Source organism: Lonchura striata, chromosome 1 (genome assembly GCF_046129695.1).
Source record: "Lonchura striata isolate bLonStr1 chromosome 1, bLonStr1.mat, whole genome shotgun sequence".
In the NCBI taxonomy this organism is placed as follows: Eukaryota; Metazoa; Chordata; class Aves; order Passeriformes; family Estrildidae; genus Lonchura; species Lonchura striata.
In genome coordinates, this window is record NC_134603.1 from 150,888,854 (window position 1) to 150,903,200 (window position 14,347).

The 14,347-nt window shown below is 37.8% G+C and overlaps 1 protein-coding gene across 5 annotated transcripts in view; it reads left to right on the forward strand.

Moving 5' to 3' along the window:
- PRKAG2 (protein kinase AMP-activated non-catalytic subunit gamma 2) overlaps positions 1-14,273 on the forward strand; it is a 210,593-nt gene extending 196,320 nt beyond the window's left edge. For all 5 annotated transcript variants that reach the window (XM_021555262.3, XM_021555263.3, XM_021555264.3 and 2 more), the window contains 8 exons: positions 1,357-1,402; positions 2,044-2,098; positions 3,924-4,050; positions 4,731-4,896; positions 5,186-5,223; positions 8,360-8,506; positions 10,598-10,691; positions 13,158-14,273. In XM_021555262.3, coding sequence (XP_021410937.1) covers positions 1,357-1,402; positions 2,044-2,098; positions 3,924-4,050; positions 4,731-4,896; positions 5,186-5,223; positions 8,360-8,506; positions 10,598-10,691; positions 13,158-13,189 — 705 coding nt within the window. In that variant the 3' untranslated portion in view covers positions 13,190-14,273. The remainder of the gene's footprint in view (positions 1-1,356; positions 1,403-2,043; positions 2,099-3,923; positions 4,051-4,730; positions 4,897-5,185; positions 5,224-8,359; positions 8,507-10,597; positions 10,692-13,157) is intronic.
- The last annotated feature ends 74 nt before the right edge of the window (positions 14,274-14,347 follow it).

Here is a 14,347-nt window from a genome sequence, read left to right on the forward strand (position 1 = left end):
GTCATTGTTATTTAAGTCTTTGCATGGTAACTTACAGAGGTTTGGATGCTGTAAAAAATTAGTGCTCTTGGAGTGATGGTCTAGAATAAACAAGTTAAACTAGTTAAATATATGCAAATATTTTAGTTACATGGCTGAATTGCACAATCAGAGGGAGATCTGTTGACTTCAATTAACTGTAATTTGAAATTCCCATTGGCAGTCAGTTGATGAAATTCTCTAGCTTGCATGTTCATACAAACATTTACATCCCTTTCTTGTTCCTGTCAAATCACAATTCCCCCCCTACCAATTAAAACATATGTACTATGTTTTACTAGCTAAAAAATCAAGAACAGTTGGATGGAGCAGACATCTGATGTAGTTGCCTTCTCAAAGCTCATGTTAGTTTTTAAAATTGATAGTGAAATTCTCATCAGATGCCAGTAGTGTGCTGCACTGTCCTTTCTTCATGTTAAAGAATTCCTTTTTATCTCCCTGGGGATTGACAGGGAGTGAGGGGGGGAATAAATGAAAAGTGCTTGTACACTGGTAGCTTATTTAAAATTGTTTCTGTGTTGTAATCACTCTCTACATCAATATTACTGATTTTTCCATGAGGCTTTACTTAATGAGTTCTCACTCATTTACACTGTCTAAGGTCCTGTTCATAGGTTCTGCTTAAACTGGCAGCAATAAATAGGAGAAGCTGAGGAGGGATAATATCTAACTTAAATGACTGATGCAGTCTTCTGTAAGAAAAATAAAAAAATGAATGTTCCATTAGGGAGTACTCTAGTTTTAGTAGGTGAAATTATGCAGAAAATATAATTCTTGAAGTATTTTAGTCATTCTTCCTGGAAGCATCAGGAAATACAGTATGAAGCACATTGCTCCTCATGTGCTAGATAATGTCCACCACTGAGTGATGAGGAACATCCAGGAAGTTTTCCCTAAAGAAGTGCCCTTGCTTTTTAGTGATCAGGTAACTTTATTCTGTTGGCATTAAGGAGTCAGATGATCAGGGTAAGCTTTTTATTGGTGTGAGGAATCCCCTGAGGGTTTACCCTGGATGGTTGTTTGAAGGTGGTACAAATAACTGAGGTGATGTCTTTTGAGTCCAGAAAAGAGCTGGGCTGCAAACCTAGGCCAGTGAAAGGCTTTCCTGTTCCCTGAAATGATAAATCCAGGATTGTACTCTGCATTAGGGGCAGGATTGCACCCTTTCTCTTCTTACAAGAAATGTTGTGTTGGACTATTCTTACCCTCTTAGATTTTTGGCACTGAAATAAAAGAAAATTATTCAGATGTTTACAATGTTAATGATGGATTTAAAATTAAATTACTTCAAGTTGAACTTCCATTTATTCATTTTAGGTTCAGATTTATGAATTGGAGGAGCACAAGATAGAAACCTGGAGGGGTAAGAATATTTATTACTTGGCTGATAATTTACTAAGTTCTGATGTTTTTCAGTATAATGGATTTTGAATTCATCATAGAATTCTCTGCACATATTTTTAGATGAAAGCAGAAATAGTAAAAGCTTCTCTTTGGGCTCCTGTTGTGTATTTTTCTATCTGAAACAGCTGTGGACTGGTGATCTGGGTGTGTAACACTTTGCCCCTCATTCATGGCTCTTTAAGAAAGAAAAAAAACCAGTGGAGTGGGAATGAGAGTGAGCTGCAGACTGCAGCCAGAAATTCCTGCAAAATTCTGGATGTGACCAGAGGTGTTGAATGCAGGGAGCAGCTCCATGTAAAAAGTAGTCTGTGTCCCATGGAATGGTACATGGAGATATCTGTGTGCAGCACAGAACCAGCATGAGTAAAGGATTATTTGTTGTAATTGCAGTGACCTCTGCTGGTACCAAGCTTAGTCCTGCTTTTAAATTTTATGTCTTTTTAATGTCAATATAGAGCACTGTGCATAAATGGTAGAATAACTAACTGTAAATTGCTGTCTGCCACTTAATTTTGTATGATTGAATTCATGAAATGCTTTCATAAAAAAGCTGATGTTTTCGTTTGAAGTGGTAACAGTCTATTAATTTTCTAACCACAGAGCTTTATTTACAAGAGACTTTTAAACCTTTAGTGAACATCTCCCCAGATGCAAGGTAGGATTTCACTGTTCACTCTGCTTAACTTGAAATACACTAACGTCTCAACTCTGAATTTAAGACCTCTTTATATGTAAGAAGAAACAATTTGTTTTGTAAACTACAGTACAATAAAGTATGATTGTCTTTTAATATAATCAAGAAGGGGTTAGAGCTTTTTTTTTATTGTGAGTGAAGACTTTGATTATCCTAAGAAGAGAATTTTAAATTGAACTTTTGTGGTTTATCAGCATAACTGTTCTGGTAAATGAGCTAGACATGGGTCAAAATTAACATGCAAAACAGGCAATAAGATGACCCTTCAAGCTAACCTACAGGTCATCTTTATTTCATGAAAATCAAAAAATATAGAGCCCTTCATCTGTCTTGTTCTCAGCAGTCACAGTAATTGGAAACTTAAAGTCCTTTTCAAGGCAAGTAACTTCCCTTAACTAAAGGAAAGACAATATCTCTGTGGTTTGTTCTGCTCTACTCTAAGGCTCTGTTTTTTAAAATATAAATAACTGTCCTTTTCTTCTTGATGCAAGTTGAAAGAAATAGTTTTTGAACTGTCATTATGCCTTTTTTACTAAATAACTTGAGAAGGGAGATTTAGTTGCTCTCTTAAATCTCGAGTACTACCTGATTGCTGAACTGGAGGGTGAAGTTCTGATTCTTGCTTTCAGTTTGTGGACCAGGATTGTTTGTGCCCTGGTGAAGGGAGCTCCAGTGATTACACTGAAGTAATGATGTGCTGTATCCTCAGTGGAATTGCCATTTAGTGATGAATAAGTCATTCAATTCAGTCATGGGGGATGTATTTTGAATGGTGGCAGGTTAAAACAACAAAATAGCCATAATTGTTTTCAGTCAGAGTGCAGCACGAGAAGCTTTGCCATAAAGAAGATGCAATAAAACTTTTACAAAAGGTTACAGCAAGTCAGCTTCAGAGCTGTTGCAGAGATGGGCTTGGGTTCTGGGGCAGTCAGACTGCAGCACTTAGGAATTGTTAAACACTCACTGCAGGAGTGGAGGAATCTTGGCTCTGTGCACATTAAATGGGGCTATTTCATCCTTATGATGGACTCAGAACACAGCTTGTGTATGGGAAGAAGCCTGCTTCAGCAAGTAGGTGTTTATCAGAGCTTTACCAACATTTTTACTTGATAATTTATTGCAGTTGCTGGTCAGCTGCTTTATCATGGTCTTAATGCACCAAGAAAAAAATAAAATGGTCATTTGCGAGAAGAGCAGACTTGCACAGGTTGGAGTGTTGCTAAATCCTAGCCTGCAGTGCATGGGAATGTTTTAGATCACCTAAGGATATTTTTTTGCCAATCCCCAGTGATAATTCAGTGAACTTATTAGGTAATTGTTTGGGGTTATTTGCATATATGTGTGTAGCCATAAAAATGCCCTTTGTAGAAAATGTTACAGAAATTTGGGATTCATTAAGTGCAGGAACTGCATTTTTCACAGTTTGTTTCTTAACAGAAAGACCCATTCTGAGTGCAGGGGTACTGCAAGCATAGCACTTGCTGGAAAAAGAAATTACGCTTGTAACAAGTTTTTTTCCGAGACTTTATACCACAAAATGAACTTTCCATCACATTTTCTTAATGGATTTGGATTTCCATGAGCTTATAGTTCTTTATGTGTTGCAAAGCAAAAAGCTGCAAAAGTTAATTTGAAATCCCTCAACTTTTTTATAGCATTAAAGATAATGCAAATAATTACTACATAGACTTCATGTGAGTTTATAAATGTGTGCATATATGTATGACTTGGCTTTACTTGTTGTTAGCTAGAATTCATTAAAAAAATAAAATGTTTTTCTCCTCAGCCTTTTTGATGCTGTATATTCGTTGATCAAAAACAAAATCCACAGATTGCCAGTTATAGATCCAGTCAGTGGAAATGCACTTTATATACTTACCCATAAAAGAATCCTCAAGTTCCTCCAGCTTTTTGTAAGTATTTAAAACTATGCTGTGCTTAACTGATTTTTTTCCCACAGCAGACATCTGATATAATTAAGTAATTAAAGTCTTAGTGCAGAAATTTCATAATAAATTTCCAAATTCATTGGGTCTTCATGTATCTTTTATTGGTAACACGGAAATTAAAACTTGATATAAGGCCTATATTTTAGCTTTACTTTGTTTTACTCCGTTAAAGAAAAGTAAACTCCAAGGACTTTTCTATTGGTGTAATTTGGTGTTGTTTCTGGAACGTCTCCTCAGCTCAGGAGTTTGTTTACATTAAAAGAAAAATTAGTTGTCTCTCAGAGATAAGATTGTCATTTCTCTGTAGTAATGTTAGTCACAGCAATGAACAGGAGGCCAAACAAAGCAACGGAGTTCAGAATAAATATTCAGATTAATGTTTTCTCTCTTCTCTCTCCAGTTTTAGTGGGAGTGACATAGCTTAGGATCTACAGCTTTTAGTGATGTGTTACTACAGAAAAAATGGAGCAAAAAAACTAGTTGCATTGTCTTAATTTAGAGCTGCTTTGAACAGAAACCCCTTTGGCTGTTTGGGTTTTGTCTTAATCTGGTATCAGGGAACTGCAGTGACCTGTAACCATCACTTGGAGTCTGCAGATGGATGGGTGAATGTCAGTGTAAATCCATTCCTTCTGACTCCCTAGATGTCAGAGATGCCAAAGCCTGCCTTTATGAAGAAGAATCTGGATGAACTTGGAATAGGAACTTATCACAACATTGCCTTCATACATCCAGACACTCCTATCATTAAAGCCTTGAATATATTTGTAGAGCGAAGGATATCGGCGTTGCCTGTGGTGGATGAGTCAGGTGGGTACAACAGGCTGGGAAGGGAAATGCTACTGGGAAGGAGGGGAAAACACAAGAAAGAGTAAAAAAAAATAATTGAAAAGGCATAGGGGAAGAAAGATAATATAAAGAAATACTTATGCAAAATGTGGGTTGATGGGCGTGGAAGAATTTTATTATTTGATAGGTTCTTTGAGGTTTGGTGTTTTCCCAGTTTTTCCTTCCTGACCTGTCATTTCTTTTTGTAATTATAACAGGTGAAAGCAGGAAGCAAGAGCTTTGTTAACTTCTGTTTTTCTTTTCTTTTTAGGAAAAGTTGTAGATATTTATTCCAAATTTGATGTAATAGTAAGTATATCTCTTAAATTCTATTAGATATTTTATATGTAGTAAGCATTTTTAAATTAATTTGTTAATATGACAGTTCTATTTTGTTCCTTCGGCTGTAATTAAACTGAATGAAAGAGATTCAATTCACCTTGCACATAATTTTTTTTAATTGCTACTTTTATTTATGTTATCCTTAGTAGTGGTATTTGCACACAGGCTTTTATTGCTTTGGATGTTACCCAAAATAAGATCTGTCTGGGCATAATTCAGAGTAGGGGATCAAAGCTGGTGAAAAAGCTGGGAGGAATATTCTGTGAGGAATATCTGTGGACTCTGGCTTTGTGTGGTGTGGAGAAAAGGAGGCTGAGGGGTGATGGGCTCATTGCTCCAGGGGCTTCCTGAGGAGGAGAAATGGAGAATGAGGTGCTGAGCTCTTCTCCATGGGATCCAGTGACAGGACATGAGGGAATGGTCCAAAGCCACCCTGCAGGGTTCAGATGGGGCTTTAGGAAGCATTTCTTTGCCAAGAGGTGGCTGAACACTGAACAGGCTTCCCAGAGAGGTGGGCAGTGCCCAAGAGGCCCTTGGGCAGTGCCCTGGATAAAATGCCTCAGCTTTTGTTTTTCCCTGGAGTGTCAGGCACTGGGACCAGGTGATCACTGTAGGTCCCTTACAGCTGAACTGTTCTGTTCTTGGTTTCTCTTTTGAGTGAGGACTTCCTTTTTCCAGCTGCTGCCACTCCAGTCTGTTCTCAAGACTGGAGAAATGCAAATTTCTCTGTGCAGTCTGAGTACTTTGTACAGCTTGTCCTCCTCAGTGATGTAAAAACCACTTGGCCCATTCTTCTGTGTCTCTGACTCCAGAGTCCTGCATCTTTATTCCTTCTGCTTTAGATCTAATCCAGGGCTCTGTTTCTGGATTTCCCTCAAGATTCCAGTTGCATACTCAGATTCATGCCATGATTTACCAGCCTCTGAGAGCAAGGGCTTTTCTATTCTCATGGCTTCCAGAAACTTGAAAAAAGAATATATATTTATATCCCTGTCCCCTTCCCAGCTGTGTGCACCTGCTTTCTAATGGCAGCATCTGACAACTACATTATTTTCTAGAGGTTTCACTGCCCAGGTTGCCACCAACCAGCTGCACTAATGAAGAATCCAGATGTCTGAAACACTGCCTAGAAGGCCTTCCGTAAAATGGAGAATAGTCCTAAGTGGAAACACTTTCAGCTTATAAATATCTCTGGATGCAAACATTGTTCTTAATACTGAAAATTCTGTGGTGTCACTGCTCTTTCCTATCATTTCTGTCATTTGTCTTCATTATTTGGGATTCTCTTCTGTGTAAGGTCCTGTTCTGCCATAAAAGTTTGTCAGGGGATAGGCAGTAGCTGGAGAGAGAATGACCTGATGTATCAAAGACAATTAAATTTCCCAGTTGGTGCATTCATTGTTTCAGTTTATTTTGTAACTATATTAGCTTTTGAGGCAGGACATGTTTCCTTCATTTCCCATTTTTCTTCAGAAAGACACCAAAAGGAAGATGGCTCCTTATGTTTTTCACTTTTCTCATTTTAAGTGATGAGGCAACAAATAGGATTTTTAGAGATGTTGGATCATTTATCTGGGAAAAAATACACCACAAAAATGTATTTTTTAGGATATAATTTTTAGCTAGCTCTTTGTACCCAGCTAGTAACATGGGAAGGAGTTAGGGCATCTACTGATTACCTGGGATTTTCCTCACACATCCTAAATTGCTTATTAAGTTGGGGGGAAAAGATTCTATTCTTAAAAGATAATCACCTCTGAGCTTCCAGATTTCATCAGGCTGCTTCAACCTGATCTTCAGCTTTAAAAGAAGGAAAAAAATTGTAAGCTGAAGTGTATGGATCTGATCTTCCAATTAACATAGAATTTCCAAGATGATTTTTAACCATGTGGCTCATGTCCTTGCTTGGTGGTTGAAGCTATGCCTGTGTATGCAGCTGGCTAAGTTGATAGATTTCTTTCATTTTAGGGGTTGTGAATTAATTTTCAGGTTCTTGTTTGGGGAATGCTGGGAATGGAATGATGTATAGGAATAGTTTTATATTGCATCAGTTATTGTGTGGAGGGTGACTTCAGTTTGCAGAGGCTTTTTATGTCCTCTCAATGTCCTTTAGGACCTGGTAAAGTTAATTAACTAAAATTGTTTTTATTTTCATAATCACCTTGAACCTGTCTTGTCACGTTTGGTGTAATTCAATCAGAAAACTTGACCTGAGCATCTTCTAGCCAAAAATTATTTTAATTTTACTGTTTGCTCCAGTGTTTTCATATAAACGCTCTGAGTTTGTTCTTCCTTCAGTGCCTCAGCAGCAAAATCAGTAGGCCAGGATGTCCCAACACTACTGAAATACCACAATGCTCTCTACTAAAATATCTCAGTGACCTACAGAAAGCTTTTGCAGGTCTGGACAGAGTCCTCTCGCTTCAGGCATGATCCTGTTCTTAGAATGAAAGTTAAAAATGTCAGCTTTCAAATTCTTTTAATCTCTTCCTTTTAGTAGTGGGGATGGGTTTTCATTTTTATTATTCTTATAGTACTTATTAAAATTCACCCAGACACACAAATTGTCATTGAATGACAGCACCATGAGAGTCCAGGAGAGGGAGTTTGAGCCCACAAATTAGAAAGGTGAAGAATGAATTTGCTCTCCCCTTAGCTCTCAGCCACTAACATCTACTCTGTGGGTGGTGTTCAGAACAGTTGGTGTCTTCCCCAGCCCTATGAAAAACAAACAACATAAAATTGTATATTCTGTGTGGTGTGAAATCTGAAGAGATTCACCTTCATATTTGCTGCTCGTGGCAAAGGCAGGATGAGTGACACCAAGCCAAAGATGAGATACAAAGGAAGATTTTCACTGGCCTAATGCATATCCCCAGTTTTCTCCATTAACCCAGGGTGTCAGATGGTGTCCAGCATCACTGCTTGACAGTTCCCAGAATCTGAAGCTGAAGAGCATCTGCTTTGTTTAATGTGTTACTTGGAATGCACTCAGCTTAGACCAGAAATGCCTATCTGCTTGGTGCCAAAATATTTACTCTATTGAGTGCTTTGTTACTAAGTACTGAGCTGTCTGATGTGGCCTGGGTTTGTTTTTTTGCAGAATCTTGCTGCTGAAAAAACGTATAATAACTTAGATATCACAGTGACACAAGCCCTACAGCACCGCTCTCAGTATTTTGAAGGTGTTGTAAAGTGTAGTATGCTGGAAACCCTGGAGACCATTGTGGATAGAATAGTGAAGGCTGAGGTGAGTCCCTGCATAACAATTTATAAATTGTGTTATGAAACTGATAAACTGTACAAATTTATCCTCTTTAAGTTGTTCTGATTACTTGGTGAAAGTATTTTTTAAATTATGTTTTAATAATTATATTTAATAATATAATATTTATTATTGTATTATCAAATCATTTTAAACCATAATATTTTTAATAATTAATATTTAACTCAGTCTGCTATGTAGACTCAAGTTTTAGATGCTTATAGGGATGTGCAAAGTATTTCACAGCATACCTGTTATGATATTTAGTTATTTGCATTTCTGTTTTATGACATTAACTAAACTGAATGCAAAGCTTTCCCAAGTTTCTTCCAAGCCTGTCATAAATTTTGCAAACAAATAATTTGTTAAACTCCAGTTTATAGCTTGGCTCAGGAAATGTATTGGGTGCAACCTGTTTTGATGTATGATGGAATCCTGCACTGCTCTCATAGAAATGCAGTCAAACAGGGCCATAAAGTAAATTCTTGTGAAGAAACTTTCACTAACTACTCTTGTAAATATTTTATCTGCATGCTGTCCATTCTTTTGGTGCTGTTTATCTTGTTTGTTAGTACTGGGAACTTTCTTACATGCAGAGGTGAATGAGTTTGTAGGTCTTCCTCCCTTGTGAGGCTTCTCTGCAGAAGAAAATCAATATTCCCAGTTTCAGTGGTTTCTGAGGTGTGATCAGCTCTATTTAGATGCTTGAACTTCATAAATTACAAGATTTATTTTTTTTTTAGGGTTGTAACCAGGCATATACTTGATATGAGGAAAACTTCCACTTTGTTAAGAAGCCCTTAGAACCTCATTAGGCAATTTCTACTTGTAACTTTCTGCATTTGCTTGAGCTTCCTCCTGATTTGAATAACTTTAGCATTCCTGATACACAGATTTCAAACTTGGATTATTTTATTACTATCTTAAGAAACTTTAGACATTTGTGTTTTTAAGAACAACTCCTACCCTCTCGTTCAGTCTAAACACATTGAGCTTACATGTAAAAATGAGTCAGTCAAAACTACTACACAGCTATTTTTAGCTGCCAGACAACTGCTTGATCTTACAAGCAATTAAACAAATGAAACATTGTCCATTTTTCTTGAATCCATTACACTGAGAGAGGAATAAAATTATTAAATGTGCATATGCATAAACAAATAAACCTAAATAGTTTCATCAAAAATAAAATATTTTCTCTTAATAGTGAAGAGAAATAATTCACTTGAGTAAAAGTAAACATGTAGTAGGCTCTTAGCTTTGGACAGACACTTCCTTGGTTCTGCAGTGGCTTTTCTCAGTTTGTTCCGGCTAATAAGCCTCAGGAGTATCCACCTAATTTCCCTACAGTTAGGACAAAAGTTTTGTGGTGTGAACTGTTCCATAGAAGAAATTAGTAAGGATAAGATCATTGTTTGAAAATATGGTCTTACTGCTGATAAATCTTTCTTCCGAGTTGTGTCCTTGTGTTTATTTGCATAGATAAATTGAATCCTTTTTCTGTCTTAAACAGTCTATTTAAAACAAATTGTTTTAAAACCAATCTGGCACTCACTTTCCATTTTGTATCCCTGTGAGAAAAATTAACTTAAAACCAAGTCAGAGGTGTCAAAATACAAGTTTTAGTGTTGTGTCTCTCTGCTGAGGAAGTTAAAATGTATTTTTCAGAAGGAATCCTCATTTTATTACTGTATCTAATCTTTTGGAGACCACAGGCTGAGCTGGGCAGAGACTGTAACTTGGGGAAAAGTCTTTGATGTCAGTGCCACATTTTGAGAGCAGAAGTATTTTCAAGACCTAAATCTCAACTTACCTGTCACTTCACATCAGGTTCTGTTGCCATGTCAGCTAGCTGTGTGCCTTTTTAACATTCACTATTTTCATTTATGTAGGACAAGCATGTTGGTGTTGCTGTAAGGGAATTGCTGTTCATGGCATTTTGAACCATTTTGGGTTGTTTTTTCTACTTGTCTTGATACTGCTTTACTTCAGGATTTTGTTTGTTTCTTTGTTTTTCTTTGCTTTGCCTACTTTAAATCAGGTAAATAAATCTCAGACTCTTCTCCCTGCTGACAGGTTCATCGTTTGGTGGTAGTGAATGAAGCTGATAGCATTGTGGGTATCATCTCCCTTTCTGACATCCTACAAGCTCTGGTACTCACACCTGCAGGTATGGATCTGCCCTTGGGGCTGTGCCATGAGGCACTGCTGTGCACACCCTGCTGGGTTTCAGTTATTTCACAGTGATAAATGTCTGATTTTCAGCTTTTGTAACTGGTTATAGTTCTTCAATACAAAAGTAATTTCAGGAAAAAGCTGGCAGAATATTAACTGTAAGTCTCCTGCTCACTGAGGAGGGCATGCAGAAGCTTCATAAATGTACCTTCTGTTCATGTATCTTTTCTAGGGGAAAAAAAAAGTCTTGATTAATGTTTTAAGTGGATGAAGCTGAATGTATAGACAACATCTACAACAGGGCACCTTCCCCACCTTCTGAGTTTCTGTACTCTGGCCAAGTGTGGTCACAGCTGTGTTTTCCACTAAAAAATCACTTCTTGGAGCCTATGCTTGGCTGGTACAACTTAAGTCAGAGATGGAACCTCAGTCCACCAGAACTCTTCCAGTATAAAACTCTCTTGTGATCAGGTTAAATCTCTAGTGATCAATCTAAATACGACAAGGTTCCTTTTAACGAAAGTATCCAGCAATAGGTTTATTTCTGCTACTTTTATCTTGGTTTGGCTGGTTTTAGTTTGGTTTTGGTTTTAAGTTTTGCCCAATTTCTTAAACTGCATTATGTTCTTAATTGTAACTTCATTTCGACCTCATAAATTACTTTAGTGTCACAAGAACTAAAGCAAAGCCCTGTTTTGGCTCTGTAAAGAAGGCAAAATGTCTTGAGGATTATTGCCATTTTGCCTCAAAAAAAAAATCAGACAAGTAGAGACAGATACATCCTTCCAAAAAAAAGTCAATATGTGAGCTTAACTGAAATTTCTTAATTTCTTACCTAACAAAAAGGGAGATGACAGATAACATAATTACAGAAAAGTGTTTTTTCCTCTGTAGGCTTCAAAAAAAAAAGGTAATGTACCTTGTTTAAATAGAAATGTTTCTGTTCTGAAGAGAAGCAATCAGCCTTACAGCTGGAGGTGTTGTGTCAGTACATCTGGTTCCTTTTAATGACCTGGAAGAGCAAGAGCAGAGCAAGGAACCCAGCTCTCTGTGAAAGCAGGGATGAGAAATCAGCCCAGAGGTCTGGGTCAAATGGAATCCTTGCCTGGAGAAAGAAGAGGGAGGTGTAAAACAAGCAGCCAGTGCCTCTGCAGGCAGAGGAGGGAGTTTCATCCATGACTGGAGGGTAGCAGGATCCCAGGAGAACAGATTTTAGTGCTAATAGTGCAAAGCTGAGACAGAAAAGATGCACTTGGGTGCTGGCAAACCAAGAGCTTTGTTGTACTGGAGCTACATGTACACCTATGTTGGAAGTCTGAGCTGAGCTAAAAGTGCTCTGGAATTATTGCAAAGGGAGATCCCTGAGCTGCTGTAACTCACTGAGCTAACAGGGAGCTGAGCCAGCAAAAAAGCTGCAGTTCAGTCAGCCTGGCACACTGAACCTGCCCACAGAACAGTCTGGTACTGAGGACAGGGGTTAGAGCAACAGAGAGGGCAGGATTATGCCACTGGAAGAGAGGAGGGGAGGGAAGGGTTTTGGGGAGCAGTTAAATATCAGATTGCATTTCCACAGGCAACTGCTCAATTTTAGACTAGAATTTGTCTCATGCAGGGAGGATATCTGCCATTTAAATCTGATTTGTAGAGTATGAAGTATGACTTTGCTCCTAAGAACACCAGATAAATCACTTGTCCAGTTCTCTTCACAGACTGGAAAGGAAAATTTATTGACTGGCAGGAATTAAGACCAGCCTGTGTTTGGGAAAAAATTAACAGTTGTTATGTGAAAATTGGATGCATTTAATGAATCTTTCAGTGTTTGATTATACATGCAAATAGCAACTCCAGGTTTCTGGCAAAAGATTCTTATTTTGTAGAGCTGGATGCTGAATCCAAGCTCACTATAGTGTTCACTCATTGCCCAACATGTTTGAGTATCTGGAGAAGAGTTGAGATGCGGCACAGTCCTGCTGGACAGGTCTCTCAGATCCCTGCTGTAAGCAAAATGTGCTTCTGAGCCAGGAAAAATGGGTCTATCAACAAAGTGTAGTTAAACTAAATTCTTACATCATTTGTGCTCGAGCAGGACTCATTTTCTGGGGGCTGTTACGATGATTAAGCTTGGCTCTAAGTTGAGGGACAGGTTTGGGCTGTGGGCTTTTAGTTGGGAATTTTTAAACAAATTTTTTTATGTGCTGGGGAGCATCTTCAAAGGCATTGGAGTAACTTCCCAGAAGGGTTACTTCAACTTAGCAATGAAATTAAAGCAGTGATGGTCTCGAGCCTCCCTCGCTCTGTCTCACATTGGCATTTAGCAATCCTGCAGTTTATTCTTTATAAATGTTGTATTCAGTACTCTGATTCTGGTAATGTGATCAGGGAAGGTGGCAGCAATTGGAGTGAGCTGCTCCAGTTCTGTGTGGCCAAGGAAATGACAGCTGCTTTCCTCTTCTGTTCCCAGGTGCCAAACAAAAGGAGAACGAGAGTGAATGACTGCTGTGAATGTAAACATTTGTAGGAGAACTTGAACAGAGTTTCTGGGTCGTTTGTCTCAAGAGCAGTGACTGCAATGGAACAGAGCAGGATGGTTGAGAATGTGTTTTGGGACTTAGTGATGGATGATGAGTCTCTTCCCCCCAGTGATGTCGCAAAAAAAGCAGCATGACAAAAGCTTATGTTAAAATGTAGGCTCGTATTTCAAAATGTCTTCAAAACATTTGCTGGAAGACTTCACATGATGTCCTTCATTAAAATGCACTGTATTCTGAAACTTTTTCATTTTGTATTTGACAGAAGTCACTGGTCAGCAATGGATATATGTGACATAAGGCAAGTGTATGGCATATTCATATCATAGTGCCTTATGTCAAAATACAGCAATATGTCATCACTGTTGCCCATCACTGTCAAAGGAAGTGTTGTGCTAAACGAGACACTGTATTTGAATGTGAAAGTCTTTAAACCTAAAACCAAATCAGTTTCAGTTCTCATTAGATTTGTCATAAAAACTGTAATTTGGGTATCGGTAGACTTCTTTAAAACTTCAATGACAGTTTTGTGTTCAATGTTGCATTCTGAACTGAAATGTAAAACAAGACTGATTTACAAACAGCTTTATTTATTTTTACTTTCATGACAATTTTTTACACATCTTTGGTGGATAGCTAAAATTTCACCATATCCATTAATAAACTGTTGATTGTTATACAAACAAGTGGGAGATTTTTCTCATTATTTAAAACTTTGGAGTTGCAGAAGCTGTGCCCTGTTCACCAGTCTGTGTTACTTGAGCTGAAGATTTTGGAAGCGTGGATTGAAAATGCTCTGTCCTGTCATACACAGGCACCACGGAGGAAATGAGGTGCCAGAGGACAATGTTTTCACCTGTATTAAAGTGTAAAATGATGTTTGTACAATGAAAACCCGAAACTTTTTATTGTATATGATTTGTACAGAAGTGGAGGAGTGAGGAAAGCCGTGGGGTATTTGCTAATGTAAATGTACTGTAAAGTTTGAAGATGAGACTTTTATAATTGTAGATTCTTGTAGATGGAAGAAATTAAACCCTACAACATCAGTTTGGTTTTAGCAGTTCGTGCCAAGTTCTTTCGCATGTATGAATGTACATGCATTGGGATTAGTGCAAACCAG